At 37.4% G+C, this 18,125-nt stretch overlaps 1 protein-coding gene across 1 annotated transcript; it reads left to right on the top strand.

Moving 5' to 3' along the window:
• Nucleotides 1-6,748: 6,748 nt before the first annotated feature.
• tfa (transferrin-a) lies at nt 6,749-17,905 on the top strand. Its single transcript, XM_061979439.2, has 17 exons — nt 6,749-6,875; nt 6,955-7,109; nt 7,653-7,755; nt 7,831-8,022; nt 9,881-10,010; nt 10,084-10,136; nt 10,332-10,495; nt 11,667-11,820; nt 11,887-12,050; nt 12,122-12,218; nt 13,375-13,395; nt 13,559-13,723; nt 15,465-15,615; nt 16,997-17,064; nt 17,138-17,319; nt 17,447-17,636; nt 17,713-17,905. Exons 1-17 carry the CDS (start codon nt 6,833-6,835, stop codon nt 17,757-17,759), a joined length of 2,079 nt encoding a protein of 692 aa, XP_061835423.1. The 5' UTR covers nt 6,749-6,832; the 3' UTR covers nt 17,760-17,905.
• The last annotated feature ends 220 nt before the right edge of the window (nt 17,906-18,125 follow it).

Raw genomic sequence — 18,125 nt, 5'->3', positions numbered from 1 at the left:
AAGGCTATGCAGAACGAAACTAAAACTGAACTGTAGTAGTAAAGTAAACAAAAACAGAATGCTGGACGACAGCAAAGACTTACTGTGGAGCAAAGACGGCGTCCACAATGTACATCCGAACATGACATGACAATCAACAATGTCCCCACAAAGTAGTGATTGCTAAAACAAAGTAGATACCGGAAATATCGCTCAAAGGAAGACATGAAACTGCTACAAGAAAATACCAAAAAAAGAGAAAAAGCCACCAAAATAGGACAGCAAGACAAGGACTAAAACACTCCAAAAGTCAGAGTGTGATGTGACAGGTAGTGACAGTACACCTACTTTGAGACAAGAGCTATAGTCATGCATGCTTGGTTATGGTTTAAAGACATATCCAACAATTGCGACGACTTTTTACTGTCAACTGATTTCGTTTTTTAATGATTTCTGCTGGTGGTGTCCCTCTGGATTTTTTCAACGCAAAAAATGTGCCTTGGCTCAAAAAAGATTGAAAAACCCTGCCTTAGGGGATCTGCTCCAATTTCGTTGTTCTTTGAACCTGTTCACTGTGATAATGACAATACAACTCTATTCTATTGGGGCGGTATAGCTCGGTTGGTAAAGCGGCCGTGCCAGCAACTTGAAGGTTCCAGGTTCGATCCCTGCTTCTGCCATCCTAGTCACTGCCGTTGTGTCCTTCGGCAAGACACTTTACCCACCTGCTCCCAGTGCCACCCACACTGGTTTAAATGTAACTTAGATATTGGGTTTCACTATGTAAAGCGCTTTGAGTCTCTAGAGAAAAAGCGCTATTTAAATATAATTCACTTCACTTATTCTATTCTAACTGTGCCAAATTACGTTGTGATTCGACTAACCCCCTTAAAGTCACGGCGAGTGTTTTGTTGAGCTGTGTGAGAAATGTCAAGTCAAAATACGGGCGTTAAGAACATTAATGTGTTCGTCGGGTGGAAGAAAAAAAAACTCACGAAGGGATTATATACGTTGTTGACTTTTTATTATTGTCTCAGAATATTTCTAGGAGGATTGCAAACAACCAAATTTGGCGACACATTTGAACAATGCAAAACTCGAAACAAAACTTTTTGGAAAATAAGTTGTGTGTTTAGCTCAAACTGCTACATGCTAGCATATAAACTGTTAGCCAAGTCAAGTCAATTTTATTTATATTGCACGTTTTCAACATTTTTAAAATTGAACTAAAGTGCTTTACAGGTTAAAAAAAGCATAGAGCAAAAAACAAAAACAAAACAAGGAACAAACAATGAATGTGCTGAACAAGATAGTGCAAAGGCAATACGGTAAAAGGGGTCGAATAAAAAGTAAAAATTTGCAGAATAAAAAAAATAATAATAAAAGTGCGACAAATTGCACTTAACATTTAACCCACAAAATGTCTATGCTTTTTATCGGGATTTTGCTCAAAGCTAAGCATATTGTCTTAGTAAAAGCTCAACATTTTATTTAGATGAACTCGCTACATGCTAGCATATAAACAGTTAACATGTAAACATTTCACCCCACGTTATTAGACCTTTGTTGTATAAAAGTTATGTTCTTTTTTTTCCTGGCGTTAGTTTGCTCAGAATTAAGTAAATCGTCTTCATTATGACCCATTTTATGATTCTTCTGCAACCTGCTAAATGTTAGCATACCAAGTCTTAGCATACCAAATGTTAGCATATTCACATTTTAGCCTGCATTATATTAAAATGTTGTCAAAAGGTAAACAAAATTTGTGTTTGTTGCTTTTAGTAGCTCTACTTGGCTTAAAACTAAGCATATTGTCTTAGTAAAAGCTCAACATTTTATTCAGATGAACGCGCTACATGCTAGCATATAAACTGTTAGCATGTTAACATTTCACCCCATGTTATTAGACTTTTGTCATATTAAAGGTCTCTTCTATTACTGGTGTTAGTTTGCTGAAAATTAAGTAAATCGTCTTTCATTATGACCCATTTTATGATCCTTTTGGAACCTGCTAAATGTTAGCATACCAAATGTTAGCATACCAAATTTTTATCATATTCACATTTTAGCCTGCATTATATTAAAATGTTGTCAAAAGGTAAACAAAACTTGTATTAGTTGCTTTTAGTAGCTCTACTTGGCTTAAAGCTAAGCATATTGTCTTAGTAAAAGCTCAACATTTTATTTAGATGAACTCGCTACATGCTAGCATATAAACTGTTAGCATGTTAACATTTCACCCCATGTTATTAGACTTTTGTTATATTAAAGGTTTCTTCTATTACTGGCGTTAGTTTGCTCAGAATTAAGTAAATCGTCTTTCATTATGACCCATTTTATGATTCTTCTGGAACCTGCTAGATGTTAGCATACCAAATGTTAGCATACCAAATTTTAGCATATTCACATTTTAGCCTGCATTATATTAAAATGTTGTCAAAAGGTAAACAAAACTTGTGTTTGTTGCTTTTAGTAGCTCTACTTGACTTAAATCTAAGCATATTGTCTTAGTCCAAGCTGTGTTTTTAAAATGTGAACATTTTCCCCCACATGATTGGACTTTTGTCAAAAGTTATACTGTACTACTTCAACCGTCAGCGAGAAGGCCAGGCACTCAAGTTATATTCACATCACAAAGCCGAGAGACTTAAAACAGCTTGTATCCTAAAATAACTCAGCAGATATATTGCTACATTTTGCTTTTTCTAGTGCTAGTTGGCTCAAAACTAAGCACATTGTCTTAGTGAAGGCCCAATTTCTAATTGAGCCCTAACCGCTATTGCTACATGCTAGCATAAAAACTGTTCGTATGTGAATGATTGTTGTCAAATTGTTTGTTTTGCTTTTTCTGGCGCTAATTGGCTCAAAATTCCACTTATTGTCATAGTAAAATCCCATTTTCTTTATTCAGCTCAAACTATATGCTAACACGCCAAATGTTAGCATTTTATCCCATCTCAAGGTTTATCACTACCTGAGGTAATATAAATTCTTTAAGGGTCTGCTTTCTGTATTTCTGCTTTATTGGGCTTGTCAAAAGACAAACTAAATTTGTGTTGGGCTTTTTCTAGCGCTAGTTTGCTCAAAATGATGGTCTTAAGTCCCTGTTTCTGCTGGTACTGCTATATGTTAGCATACCAACAGTTCGCATGTTCAACTTCAAAACACTACAAAGTTTCTTTGATGTGCATTTTACCCCGCATGACTGGACGTTTGTCACCAATCTAACAAAAGCTGTGTTTTGCTATTCATAGCGCCAGTTGGCTCAATATTAAGCATGTTGTCTTAGCAAAAATCCACTTTCGGATTCAGCTCTAACCGCTATATGATAGCTTACCAACTGTTTGGATGTTCGCATTTTATCTCATTGAGCATTTTAAAAGTGTATCACTTTTGGAATATAAATTCCTGAAGGGTCTGCTTTCTGCATTGACACAAAATGCATTGCTATAATGTTGACTGTTAGCATTAAAATGGTATTAAGCAGCTGTTTAATTAATGATACAAGTGAATGATGTTTGGTTTATATATATATATATATATATATATATGTATGTACAGTATATGTATATATGTGTATATGTAAGTATATGTATATATAAATGTATATGTATATATATATAAATATATACATATTTATATATCTATGTATACATGTATGTGTATACATTTATATATGTATAGTATATATGTATATGTATATATGTATAATATATATGTATATATACAGTATAAATAAAAATAGATGTGTCTATATATATATGTATATATATACATATATGTATATATATGTTTAAATATATGTGTATATATATATGTATATATATATATATATATATATACAGTATATATTAATATATGTGTATGTATGTGTATATATGTATGATATATATGTGTGTATGTATGCATATGTATTACATATAAATGTATGTGTGTGCATAATTATGTAAATGTGTATATATGTGTGCATATATGTGTATATGTATAATAGATATATATATATATATATATATATATATATATATATATATATATATAAATGGATGTGTCTATATATATGAATATATACATATATGTATATATATATACTGTACATATATGTTTATATATGTATATATGTGTATATATGTATGTATGTATATTAATATATATATATATATATATATATATATATGTATATAAATATATATATATATATATATATCCATTTATTTTCTACCGCTTATTCCTTTTGGGGTCGCGGTGGGCGCTGGAGCCTATCTCAGCTACAATCGGGCGGAAGGCGGGGTACACCCTGGACAAGTCGCCACCTCATCACAGGGCCATGTATATATATATATATATATATATATATATATATATATATATATATATATATATATATATATATGTATATATATATCAGTGTTTATGCATACATAGACTGCAGGTTTCCAAAGGGTCAGTCATCATCATCATCATCATCATCATCATCATCATCATCATCATCATCATCATCATCATCAAAGGGTCAGTATGGTGTACAGGTCAATGAGGGGTCAAGTGATGGCTGAATATACCAAATAAAGTAAAACAGTGTCATTTTAAGGAGGAATTACATTAAAAAATGTATGATTAGGCTACTAAATAATTTCTCGTGATCTATAAAAAAAAACACGCCTAAAATGGCACCTCAACCCTCAATAAGGAAGTCGTTGAGATAAATTTCGTCTTTGTTTGAGGTGCACTTTATCGGGATTACGGCCCAAAATATTCCAGTGTTGCAACACCAGGAAAAGGAGGTCGCAAAGCGCCATTGTGAACTGTCATGCTGGTGATATTCTAGTGTTTGTCCATTGAAAACAAAGAGGGAAGTGTAATTGGTTCAATTTACAAAGTGCAGTCAACCTTTTGGTCTTTTCTTGGGTAATATTGACTCAGTAAACAAGCTGATATGGAACACAGTCAGTGACTATAAATCATTTTGTAACAGTCCGACAAGCGCTGTAGTGGCACTTGACAAACTAAATTTTTTACAATCAATCAGTCCATGTTTTGATATAAACAAATAAGGGATTCATTTAAGACTGCCTAAATAATAACTTGGTCAATAAAACATGTATTTTGACATATTGCATTGGTTTCTGAAAAAAAAAATATTAAAAGTCTCTAATCAATGAAGTTTAAACATGGTGTTTATTATAAAAAGGGACATGATCAAGCATCCTGTACTCAATTAAAAAATAATAATTGTAATTAAATCAGCTGATTTTAAGGAAGAAGAATGGGAGTCATTTAAAATTGTTTCATAATTGAATTAGTTCAAGAAAGGGCACATGGTTAGGCATCTAATCAATGAAAATAAATCAATGTAATACAATAAGTTAGTTTAATATAGGATATAAATATATGTTTTATTTATGACTGCTGGTTTTACTTTGAAATAATGGAGTTTAGGACAAAAAGCCATTGATCATGCCATCAATGAATTAATGAATGGCCCAAAATTCATCAATAAATGTACATTTCACTATCTAGATCAGTGGTTCTCAAAAGTTTTTCACCAACTCAGAAAACACTTGGCTCTCCAAGTACCACCATAATGACCAACATTAAATTAAAGTAGCATAGTAGGCCTACATATTCAATAAAAACAAGGTAGAGGTTTTGTTTAACAAGTGTATTTATTATTTTATATACACACTGTGTTTTATTATAGGAAAAAAAAACGCTGTACTTTAATCAAGTGATTCTTTGGTGTACCACGAGATGGAGCCTGCGTACAACTAGTGGTACATGTACCACAGTTTGTAAATCACAGATTTATACAACCTTTATTTAAATGGTTAAGAAACCTATTGAGATCAAGATCTCTTTCACAAAGGTGACCTCGCCAAGAGATTTCAGAAAAGTAATACGTTAAGACATACATTTAAAAATGCATAAAAGAGAACGGCAAAACAATTAAACAATTAAGATTTACACATTTTAAAAACAGGCACTGTGCAAACGTCTCACGCTGTCTGTCCCTCAGGTTAGAACGGGAAGTGCCAAATGGAAGGAGATTAAAGAGTTTCAGTTTTGTTTGTATTATGTTCCATGCCAGGGGGGCAGCAATGTTAAAAGCTATTTTTCCAAATTCAGTCTAGTCTTGTCAGTTTATTTATTTATTTGACCCATAGGTATCCGATGTCAAAGTACATAAGACTTCTAGCCACAGGTTAATTTGCAACCCTCGTCCCTGGTTAGGCTTTTAGAGAAAAGTGAAAAACACATACAGAAGGATTAAGACAAATACAAAATAAAAATACTACACCATACTACACCCAGTTCTAGTGCTCACACTTCTGATTTTCCCTAAGCCCCTTTTTCAGTTCTGTGGAGAAAAGTTTCATGTCCGACTATGACTTCAACTCCAGTGGCAAAGACTTCCACAGGTGTGAGGCCTTCACTGAGAACGCAGACCGACCAAGAGTGGTCCGGCACCTAGAGGGTTTCCTGTGGCAAACAGAAATATAGAATATATGATACAGTATTTAGGACTATTGATATATTCTGATTAAGGGCTCATTTTAAGGACAAACAAAAACTTTAATCAAAGATTTCGCTGGTTTATTGTCCCTAGGGAATAAAACATATTACCATAAAAATGTATTTATCAAGATCAAAAAGCATTAGGTCCACCTTTAAGTAATGGAGGAAAGATTGTGAATTTCCATCATGAGGACATGTGTGTACTTAGCACACAAAGACACACACTCAATTGGGAAATTTGAGCCAGCTGTGTCTTTCACCTTTTTTTTAAAGTCCACAGTTTTGCTATAAAAGGCCACACTGCCCACAGCTCAGCCTGCTGACCTGGAGACCTTCCACCATGAAGCACCTCCTCATCTTCCACCTCCTCCTCGCCTGCCTAGGTAAGAACTATTTGCTTGCAAACACACTTTGTTGTGCATACTTAATGGTTTTCTCTTCTTCGTGTGTGCCCGTGGGCAGCCGCCGTCTTGTCGGCCCCCGCCGACACGGGCAAGGTGAAGTGGTGCGTCAAGTCGGACAAAGAGTACCAGAAATGTATGGACCTGGCAGCCAAAGCGCCCGTGTTCACCTGTGTGAAGAGAACCAACTCCTTGGATTGTATCATTGCCATTCATGTGAGTTGGTGTCTTTGTGATCCATTCAAACATTATTACACACTGCCTTTTTTACCTATTTATTTTACATAAACTAACAGTCATAACTAGACTGAAACATAGACAACCTGAATATCACAAAATCCCCACACATCAGTAAAAGATGGTCTTATACCAACACTCTGTTTTTAAAAAAAATGTGCTGCATAGTGTTTCACTAAAGATGGATTGGTTGAGCAAAGCTTCTGAAACTTGTAGATCATTCTCCTTAGATTTACGGTCAACAATATAAGGCTCTGTAGGATTTATCCCCAAGTAATTGTTGACACTCAAAGTCTGCATGATTGGTGATGAAGGGATCTGTAGTTCCCACCTCTACGTCAGTGTTGGCTCATTATCTCTCAAAATGGCTCTGGAATCTCTCGGTGAGATTGATAGTTTTGATTATCTATTTACTTGCCAACTTGAAGTCTTTCAGTGTCATACATATTTGGTAATATAGAGACAACTTGTTTTTCCACTCTACTCTTGGTGATGTTTAGCTAAATGTCAATTGTCTGACAGGGTGGTTTGGCAGATGCAATCACTTTGGATGGAGGTGACATTTACACCGCTGGACTGAAGAACTACAAACTGCATCCCATAATTGCTGAGAACTATGGCTCCTGTAAGATGATTCTTGTATTTAAGCCCCTTTTGACTATCAACATTTTTAAATGCTTAACTTTACCACTATGTTTAGCGTCCGAGAGCTGTTACTACGCTGTGGCCGTGGCTAAAAAGGGCTCCGGATTTGGCATCCGAGATCTGGAGGGGAAGAAGTCCTGCCACACCGGTTTGGGAAAATCCGCCGGCTGGAACATTCCCATTGGAACTCTGGTGTCTATGGATATACTGAAGTGGAAAAGCATCGAGGATAAACGAATCGAGGAGGGTGAGTGACAGCTTTTAAACCATCTCACATGTTAGGCAAACCCATGTGACTACGTCTCTTGAAGCCATGTTTGGTCAAGTTAAAAATGGCTAGTACGATGTACAGACAGGGCGCTTAACGCTGTATGCAGAACGGTGTCTCCACGGTGGACTCTTCATTTTGAAGTTCGTCCGTTTCTATCCCTACCCTGAATATACGCAAAGCTTGTATATTTGCCGGTTGCCGCAACACGACTCAATTTAGCTAAAATCTCATTGTTTGACAGGATGTCATGCACAAACGCCAAATAAATTATCCGATTTACTTTCAAAATGAAAGACTCAGTTTTCAAGGGGGGGTCGTATTTTACTTTGAAATGTTTTAATGGGCAGGAACAGACATTAATAAACTTGTCAAAGGTTTTCAGCTGTAATTTGACCTTGACACAAATGAGGACATGTGGATTCAGGTCTACAATTAAAGAATCATATCTCGGGCAGCTATATGACTGACTGTGTTGCTTGCTACTAGGATTGTTCCGACACCAATATTTTAGTAGCGGTACCAAAATGTATTTCGATACTTTTCTAAATAAGGAGGACCAGAAAAAATGGCATTATTGGCTTTATTAACAAATGTTACGATACATTAAACATGTTTCTTATTGCAATATCAGAACAATTTTGTAAGCAAAGGCTCCTAATTCGTCTGATGTATGCAGTAACATATTTTGTCAAAATTATGAGGGACAAGCTGTAAAAATGGATTAGTAATCCACTTGTTCATTTACTGTTTCTTTTTTCTGTTTCAATGTGTTCTATCTACACTTCTGTTAAAATGTAATCACTTATTCTTCTGTTTGGATACTTAACATTAGTTTTGGATGATGCCACACCTTTAGGTATCGATCCTATACAAAGTCGTTACAGGGTCATACATTGTGGCATGTGTCCAGGGACTTATTTCCGGAGTTAACAAACATAATATGAATTAAAAAAAAAAAGTTACTATAAAAAAATAATTATGTAATATCGACTAAACGCTCTCGTACTTGGTGTAATTACAGTGGATGTCAGGTGTAGATCCACCCATGGCATTTGTTTACATTGTGGCTAGGATGTGTAGTGAAGCATGTTTAGCTATTCCTCGTCCTGCAGGGATGATACTTGTAAGAAACTTACTTTGTCGCCATCTAGGTGAGGATTAGTGGTATAGAAGTACCTAAAACAATGCCGACTGCGGATGGATGTTCACCGCTAGCCTTGTCTTAAAGCACCTCTTCCGGAGGGCGTTTCAGTGTTAACTTTACCTTTTTTTTATTGTTAGTTTTTAGGCCAAAATGCATCCATTCTCCTTTTTCTGTCTGCCTGTAAGTACGGATTGTGCACTGCCGAACATGCGCCTCTGCTCGTAAACCCAGCAATGACATGACGACTCACCATCATGCCCGGGAACCGGTACTTTTCAAACAGCGTATAGTAGTTTTTGATTCATTAGTACCATGATACTATAGCAGTACACGTATACCGTACAACGCTACTTGCTACAAAAAAGTTGTCGTTCTGCAAGGCAAAACTGACTTTACTCGTGGATAAGACAGATGCCCGCCTGAGTATTGACAGACGACAAACCTCGAGACGTTCCACAGTGTTGCCATTGCATATCTCGCATGGCAGGACTAAGTTTATTTGCTTCTGCGACTCTGGAAGGACAAAATAAACGGTCACGTGATTGTGTGGATTCACAAGTCTGCACTATTGTTACCCGTTCAGTGAAAATTGCGGATAAGAGCTCTGTTCGCTTATGGACTCTGTGGCGGTGATCTCAAACTGTGTAAAATGTATACAGATGTGACAAGAAAATTGTCCTTTTTTTGCAGCGGTGGCTAGCTTCTTCTCTAAAAGCTGTGCCCCCGGAGCAGCGAGGGAGACCAAACTGTGTGATGGCTGCAAGGGAGACTGTTCGCGGTCCCACAATGAGCCCTACTACGACTACAGCGGTGCTTTCCAGTCAGTTTGCATCCATATTTTTCAAGCATGATGTCTGGATATACTGTGTGGTAATCGACAACTGTTACTATAGGTGCCTGGTGGAAGGGGGAGATGTGGCTTTTGTGAAACATCTGACTGTGCCTGGTAAGTTCTGAAGAGTGATGCTCAGCCTTGTATTCATTACATTGCAAAGTCCAGCTGGTTGCTGTTTGGCATTTTTTTCTCCCCTAGATTTTTATGGTAAATTAAAAGAAAAGTTAAGTGCCGGCTGCAATCATTGTCAAAACTGAGCATTGCAGGGAAATACTGAATTTTGTAAAGGTGCTGTCTCTCTTGCAGATAGCGAGAAGGCCAACTACGAGCTGCTGTGCCCCGACAACACCAGGGCGCCCATAGAAGAGTACAAAAAATGCCACCTGGCAAGAGTACCAGCTCACGCCGTTGTCAGCCGCAAGGACCCACAGCTGGCAGAATTGATCTGGACGAGCCTCACCACAGTGCAGGTAAGATGCACACACTGATTCTCAAACTCTACTAAAGACAGAGGTACCCAGTTGTAATATACTGTTACACCACTTGTGACAATGACAATCAAACCGAAGTCTGCAGCTAAAGTCATTTAAGTTTCCATCCATTTTCTACTGCCTGTTCCCCTCGGGGTTGCGAGGGTGCTGGAGCCTATCCCAGCTGCATTCGGGCAGAAGGCAGGGTACACCCTGGACAAGTTGACAACATTCACACACTAGGGTCAATTTAGTGATGCCAATCAACCTATCCCCAGGTGCATGTGTATGGAGATGGGAGGAAGCTTAAGTGCAAAAATTTACTTCAGGGATGAATTTGTATTTTCATTTGCACTTAAACATTCTTGTTTTTTGTTTTTTTATGAATAAACCATCTATAATTTTCGTGAAATTAAATTTTTATATAGCGCTTTATTGTGAAACCAATGATCTATATTTAAACCAGTGTGGGCGACACTAGGAGCAGGTGGGTAAAGTGTCTTGTTCAAAGACACACCATACCAGCAGTGACTAGGATGGCGGACGCAGGAATCGAACCTGGAACCCTCAAGTTGCTGGCACGGCTGCTCTACTAACCGAGCTATGTAGCTGTACCGTATATCTGTTTTGTAATCTGCCTGACCTAAGCCTTTATCTTAGATTAACAATTTCATATAATTTGACAAGGTTTATCCTAAAACACTAAATGGATTTAATTTTAATTAATATAACTAAAAAGCAAGAGATTATTTCATATTTGAGTGGGTCCCGGGGTATCTATAGTGTGAAAGTCGGGCACCAAGGTCAAAGATTAAGAACTCCTGTTATATGCTACATATAGCGGTACGCACGACCACATTTAGTTTTTTTTTTTCCTCGGGTATTTGGATATTGTATGAATTGACCAAATGTTCAAGAACTAAGATTATTTAGAATTGGATAAACTACTTTTTTAATGCATAATTGATTGATACGTTAATCATTTGAGGATGATTCTGATTTTAAAAGGCAACTAAAAGCCAAAACTATAGATAAAATGGGAAATCAAATGCTTAATTAGTGAACTTGACTTTAATGATTCTGTTACCAATTCAATTAATAGTCTGTCTGGTGTGAACTTTGCTATTTCTTGATCGGCAATCCGTTGCATTGTTGTTGTTTTTTAAACTAGGGCTTCAACCTGTTCTCCTCTGAGGCATACGCTCCTGCCAAGAACCTGATGTTTAAAGATTCTGCTGTGGCGTTTGCCAAGCTGCCTGACAACACAAACGCCTTCATGTATTTGGGTTCCACCTACACGGGCATCGTGCGCTCCCTGACAAAAGGTAGTGACTAACTAAACACCATCTTATAAGGCGAGCGCAATTTTAATTTAATGCTTGACTTTTCAGAGGTCACTACAACCGATGAAGGCGGCGCCATCACATGGTGTGCAGTGGGTGCTGCTGAGACCAGCAAGTGTGACAAGTGGAGCTTTAACCCTCTGGTGGGTGAGGACCGCAACATTATTTGCCAGGAAGCCCCAACAGTTGAAGCCTGCTTGAAAATGATCATGGTAGTGTTGCTTAGTTTTATTTATTTTATTTAATAAAAAAAATCTGATCAAAGTGTCATTTTTCTCTCTAGCGCAAAGAAGCTGATGCGATGGCGGTGGATGGAGGAGAGGTGTTCTCAGCTGGGAAGTGTGGTCTGGTTCCAGCCATGGTGGAGCAGTACGACGAAGGTATTAATGAGGTTGTGTGCCACATGCTTGTCAAGTGTTTCCCGCAGGACTACAATACTGTATTTGGTCTCAATCAGGGATGTCAAACATGCAGGCCCACGAACAGGTTCTTAATTGTTCTGTGTACTTGGAACACTTAGTTTGAACAGTCTCTTTAAACTGAATCGTATTGGTGCTTTGTTTGATTTCTTTGCTTAATCCATCCCATAATTTAATTCCACATACGGATATGCAAAAGGTCTAAAGTGTTACGAGCATACACATGTTTGAAATTAGATTTTCCTCTAAGGTTATATTTCTCTTTTGAGAAGAATTGTTGTATATTCTTGGGTAGCAGGTTATGGTTTGCTTTGTACATTTTAGCTGTTTGCAAATGCACCAAATCGTTGAATTACAATAATTGTGATTTAATAAGTAAAGGGTTCGTATGTTCTCAATATCGAACATTATGTATTGATCTTTTTGTAACAGTTAGTGAATGAAGCACACATTTGTAGTAGGCTCCCCATATTTCTGCACGATAACTCCGATATGGTAACACTAGCGAGCAGTAAAGAATATGAAGTGGTTTTGCTTTATTCATCCACATGTTTCTTGCTACTTTTTTTTTTTTTTTTACATGGGATTTCCAGTTAATTTGATCTATTGTACCCAAAAATGTGTTTCAATGGAAATGACAAATAAGGTAGTTGATGCATGGAATTTTTATTTATGCTTTTAGTTTTTGTTCCATCCTAGATGGGCTGTGATTTAAAGTTCAATTGCCTTGTACCATTTTTATTCTTCAGAATTCTCAACTACCTTGAAGTGTTTTGTCAAGAGGATTATTTAATATGTGCTTGTTGCATTTTGGGTCCACGTGAAACAACCATCTGAAGTTGTATTTTTAAGTTATGCCATGGTTTGGCCCACATGGGAATAGATTTTTCTGACATGCGGCCCCTGAGTTAAAATGAGTTTGACACCCCTGGTCTAGAAAAATGTATTTGGCTTACTGTTGGTCTTGAGAAATTTCAAGTCTGTTTTGAACAATGGCCTTAGCACAGGAGATGCATGTGTTGAATAATCACCTTTAGTGGTTCATGAGTAGAATAGTTGTCATACAAATACATTGCATTGCAACTGAATTCTAAGTGACTTTGCTTTCCCTCCACAGCAATGTGCACCGTACCTGGGGGTAAGTCATCTTTTTTTTTGCACTTGGCGTCATCACAGCTCGTTCATAAGGCTGACAAACATATTGACAGCTGGACTAGATTGCTCCCAAATGGATCACCCTCATAGATGACCGCTTGTTCATAAATTGTATATTCACTGGTAATTTTCTTATTTTCATGTAGCCTCTGCCTCCTCCTACTTTGCCGTTGCCGTGGTCAAGAAGGGCTCGGGGGTGACCTGGGACAACCTGAGGGGGAAGAGGTCCTGCCACACAGGCTTTGGCAGGACAGCTGGTTGGAACGTTCCAATGGGGGAAATCCACAAACAAACTAATGACTGTGACTTCAGTAAGTAATTTGTTTTCTTTTGGGGAAAATCAAATAATTTTAAGTTTATATTCTGCAAAGTAGCTTCTCAAAGACTCCAGCTTTTACTTCGAAGCACTGTAAAAATCAACATGCTTAAATAGTGTTATGACTCAAGATCCCAAATGTGCTAGTGATTAGCATTAGCCCTTTTCACATGGATATTTCAAACTCCTTCAAATACACAACTAGGACTGGTGCATTCAACATCTTAATGGCAGACTGAAACTTTGGTATTCTGACAGCAGGCTTGAGATTAAACGGCGCATTTTCGCCATGTGAGTTTTAATAGACACCCTGCTGCATACAGTAGAATCCTTACAGAACAAAACTGCAAGATTAGAACTTAACTCCCCAGAAAAGATCACTGATTTCTCAAATTGTGGTAATATTACCACAGGTGGGTCACGGTATTTATTACAAAACTTAATTCATCTAAATGAAATTTTTAAAACCAAACTTGTAAAAAAGTCACTTTTTACATGTTTTAGTAGGCTTAAACAAAATGTTGAGATTAAATCTATGGTTCTAAAATTGTTTCTATGGGTTTATAGAATGCTCTAGTGCAGGGGTCACCAACGCGGTGCCCGCAGGCACCAGGTAGCCTGTAAGGACCAGATGAGTAGCCCGCTGGCCTGTTCTAAAAATAGCTCAAATAGCCGCACTTACCAGTGAGCTGCCTCTGTTATTTATTTACTAGCAAGTTGGTCTCGCTTTGCTCGACATTTTTAATTCTAAGAGACAAAACTCAAATAGAATTTGAAAATATTTTAAAGACTTGGTCTTCACTAACTGACAAATAAACATAACAGATTTGGTATCCAGTTCAAAGTGTGACATGATTTATTTAAAAATTTGAGAGTTGACTTTTGTATTTTACATGACTTATTATTTGCACAAACATGTTGCAAAGTAATTCATGATTTGTTAAAAAATGTTAGTGGCTGGCTAGTTAAAATGGGATATTGTGATTTCACAAGACTCTTAGAAGTGATCATTTGAAAATGTGCACCTAGAGAAAATATAAAAATAAAGTGTTGCATATTGATATTTATTGGTTTCTATATATATATATATATATATATATATATATATATTGTGAGAAATCATTTAAGATGAGTGTTTCCACAAAGATAAATATCAATTAATAGAGTTAAAGGTAAGTTGAGCAAATTGGCTTTTTCTGGCAATTTATTTAAGTGTGTATCAAACTGGTAGCCCCTGCAATGAGGTGGCGACTTGTCCAGGGTGTACGCCGCCTTCCGCCCGATTGTAGCTGAGATAGGCTCCAGCGACCCCAAAGGGAATAAGCAGTAGAAAATGGATGGATGGAAACTGGTAGCCCTTCACATTAATCAGTACCCAAGAAGTAGCTCTTGGTTTCAAAAAGGTTGGTGACCCCTGCTCTAGTGTATCAACTGACTCACACGGATCTGTTACTAGATGGCGTGAAGGCAATCTCTCCTCGGCAAGCCCGTTTTTGCCCCAGAAAAAGGGCCAAATAAACTGCCAACCAAGTAGCCTACTAGGAAATTGACTCAAACTTTGACACTGAAATTACCTCTGTATTGCATATAAAACACAAAGGACAGTGCCTCATTATGTTAAATTCTACCAGTGCTTAACCTGATTTCAGTTTAATGAAGCTGTATTCATAAAATGTGTTAGAACATGACTTGAAGTGATTTTTTTTTTCCTTTTTTTTTTTCTCTTCTCCCATCAGCAAAGTTCTTCAGTAGTGGTTGTGCCCCCGGCGCGCCTGCTGACTCCCCATTCTGTTCTCAGTGTGCGGGCAGCGGCAAAAATGTGAATGACGAGTTCAAGTGCAAAGCCAGTGCTGAGGAGAAATACTACGGTTACGCTGGCGCCTTTAGGTAGGATGTTAGCAATACTAAGTGCTTGTGGAAAAATACACTAATTGTAGTTTTATTACAGCAGGGGTGTCTAAAGTGCTGTATGGTAGCCTTATTTATTGGCTTGCTGCATTGTGTAATGTTCAGTTATATTAACATGCAGTATATCCACAACTCTTCACTTTCTCCACATTTCATGTTACAGCCTTATTCCAAAATTGAATATAATTTTGGTCAAAATTCTGCACACAATACCCCTTGACAATGTTTTAAACTGCAAAAAAAAACTATCACATGTACATAAGTATTCCTAGCTTAAAAAATATGATCGGTTTAAACTGATCATCCTTGATGTTCCTACAGCTTAATTGGAGTCCACCTGTGGTAATTTCAGTTGATTGGCCATGATTTAGAAGGGCACATGCCTGTCTATACAAGGTCCCACACTTGATAGTACAAACCAAGACTGAAGCTAAAGGAATTGTCTAGACTTAAGACGAGTATTTCTCGAGGCACAAATCTGGGCAAGGGTACAGAAAAATATCTGCTGCCACTAGGACCTTCAATCTGTAAACGGCAGAAGGGCCCTAGTCAGGGAGATGACAAAGAACCCGATGGTCACTCTGCACAGCTATGCATTCCATTGTGGAAAGAGGGGAACCTTCCAGAAGGACAAACATCTCTGTAATCAGGTCTGAATGGTGTAGTGGCAAGACAATGGCCATTCATTACTAAGTTTGCTAAAATGCACCTGAAAGACTCTCAGACCATGAGAAACTAAATTTTCTGGTCTGATGAGCCAAAGCTTGAACTCTTGGCATGAATGTCAATACCATCCCTACAGTGAAGCATGGTGGTGGCAGCATCATGATGTGGGGTTGTTTTTCAGGAACTGGGTGACTAGTCAGGATAGAGAACGATGACTGCAGCAATGTACAGAGACATTCTGGACTAAAACCTGCTCTTGAATGCAGACTAGGGTGACTGTTCATCTTTCAACAGGACAGGGCCCTGAGCACACAGCCAAGATATAAAATGAATGGCCCAGATTTGAATCGGATAGAAAAAATTTTTTAGAAGTCTTGTGGCATCCTAATAAAAAAAATAAAAAAAACTTGGCTACAATTGCCACCAAATGGGCATCAAAGTATTGAGAAAAGCTGTGAATGCTTAATGCTGTGATTTCTTCTATAATTTGCTTAACTCCAAAACCAACTTTCACATTTATATATTTAAATAAGGGGTAACATACAAAGTGAAGTGCTGTGAATGCACTAAATATTGACTTACTGTAAATTGTCTAGCATCTTTAATGCACAATTGATCAAAGTGGACGCTCCTGGATGACAAGATCTGCACCTTCACACTTCATGAAATATATTTTGCTTCTTTTCATTTTTAGATGTCTTGTTGAGGGTGCTGGGGACGTCGCCTTCATTAAACACACAATTGTACAAGAAAACAGTGACGGTAAAGCTGTTTTTATCCTCTTCAGTCATCTTTGTAACATTTTTTTTTAAATCTGCCTTTTCCGCTTTTGCAGGAAATGGTCCTGAATGGGCTCACAATCTCTCCAGCAGCGACTATGAGCTAATCTGCCCCGGGAAGCCTACGGTTCCAGTCACCCAGTTTAAAGATTGCAACCTGGCAAGCACCCCAGCACACGCTGTGGTGACCCGGCCAGAGACCCGCAATGACGTTGTCCGCGTTCTCCAGGACGAGCAGGTCAGAATACAGAAATTGGAATTTTGTTCACCATTTTATTTTTGTTTTAGTCCATCCATCCATCCATTTTCTACCGCCAGTTGGATTTAATTTTTTTTATTTTTTATTTTTTTTTTATTTTTTTTAGGCCAAGTTTGGTAGGGGCACTGCTGCCAGTTTCAAAATGTTTGAGTCAAAATCTGGAAAGAATCTGCTCTTCAAGGACTCCACCAAGTGTCTCCAAGAAGTCCCTGCCGGGTCCAGTTATGAGAAGTTCTTAGGAACCGGGTACATGAACGCCATGACCTCACTGAGGCAGTGCAGTGACACGGCTTCAGGTTTGTACTGTTCCTCACGATATAGAATTATGGTATATTTGACTTATTCAAATGATTTGTTTCACCTGTTGTACAGATCTGGAGAAACTGTGCACTTCCCATAGCTGCCAGTCAACAAACTAGATGGTTCTTCAGTTGTCTCACTGACTCAAACTCTCAATCTTATGTTCTCCACATGCAAATCAACAATCATGTCCACTAACTATATTTCTGATTGTGGATCATCCATTTTCCTAACAAGTTTGTATTTTTCAAATAAAGCCTTTTAAATAACTTTTGGAGTTTTTTTTTATTTTTTTTTTAAGTTTTACTAAAAGGTCAAATATTGAATAAGATGATTGAAATGCTTTTTTTTTTTTCTTAATACAAAATGAATTTGTTCATGCAATATTAAACTATAAATCATTTTCCTAAACTTATTGGATCAACTGGCCAGGCAGTATGGAAAAGATCAATACTGCAAATGTGTTTTTAGTGACTTAAGAGTTG

The sequence above is a fragment of the Nerophis lumbriciformis genome, linkage group LG19 (assembly GCF_033978685.3).
Source record: "Nerophis lumbriciformis linkage group LG19, RoL_Nlum_v2.1, whole genome shotgun sequence".
Classification (NCBI taxonomy): domain Eukaryota; kingdom Metazoa; phylum Chordata; class Actinopteri; order Syngnathiformes; family Syngnathidae; genus Nerophis; species Nerophis lumbriciformis.
The sequence above is the reverse complement of the archived record's forward strand: the minus strand, read 5'-3'. Positions and strand labels throughout refer to the sequence as shown.

Bases quoted from the DNA above. Each gene is read 5' to 3' on its own strand.
- tfa (XM_061979439.2), top strand. From the start codon at position 6,833: ATGAAGCACCTCCTCATCTTCCACCTCCTCCTCGCCTGCCTAG. The intron at 12,219-13,374 runs GTATTAATGAGG...TTCCCTCCACAG, and splicing joins GGTGGAGCAGTACGACGAAG to CAATGTGCACCGTACCTGGG. The intron at 13,724-15,464 runs GTAAGTAATTTG...TTCTCCCATCAG, and splicing joins AACTAATGACTGTGACTTCA to CAAAGTTCTTCAGTAGTGGT.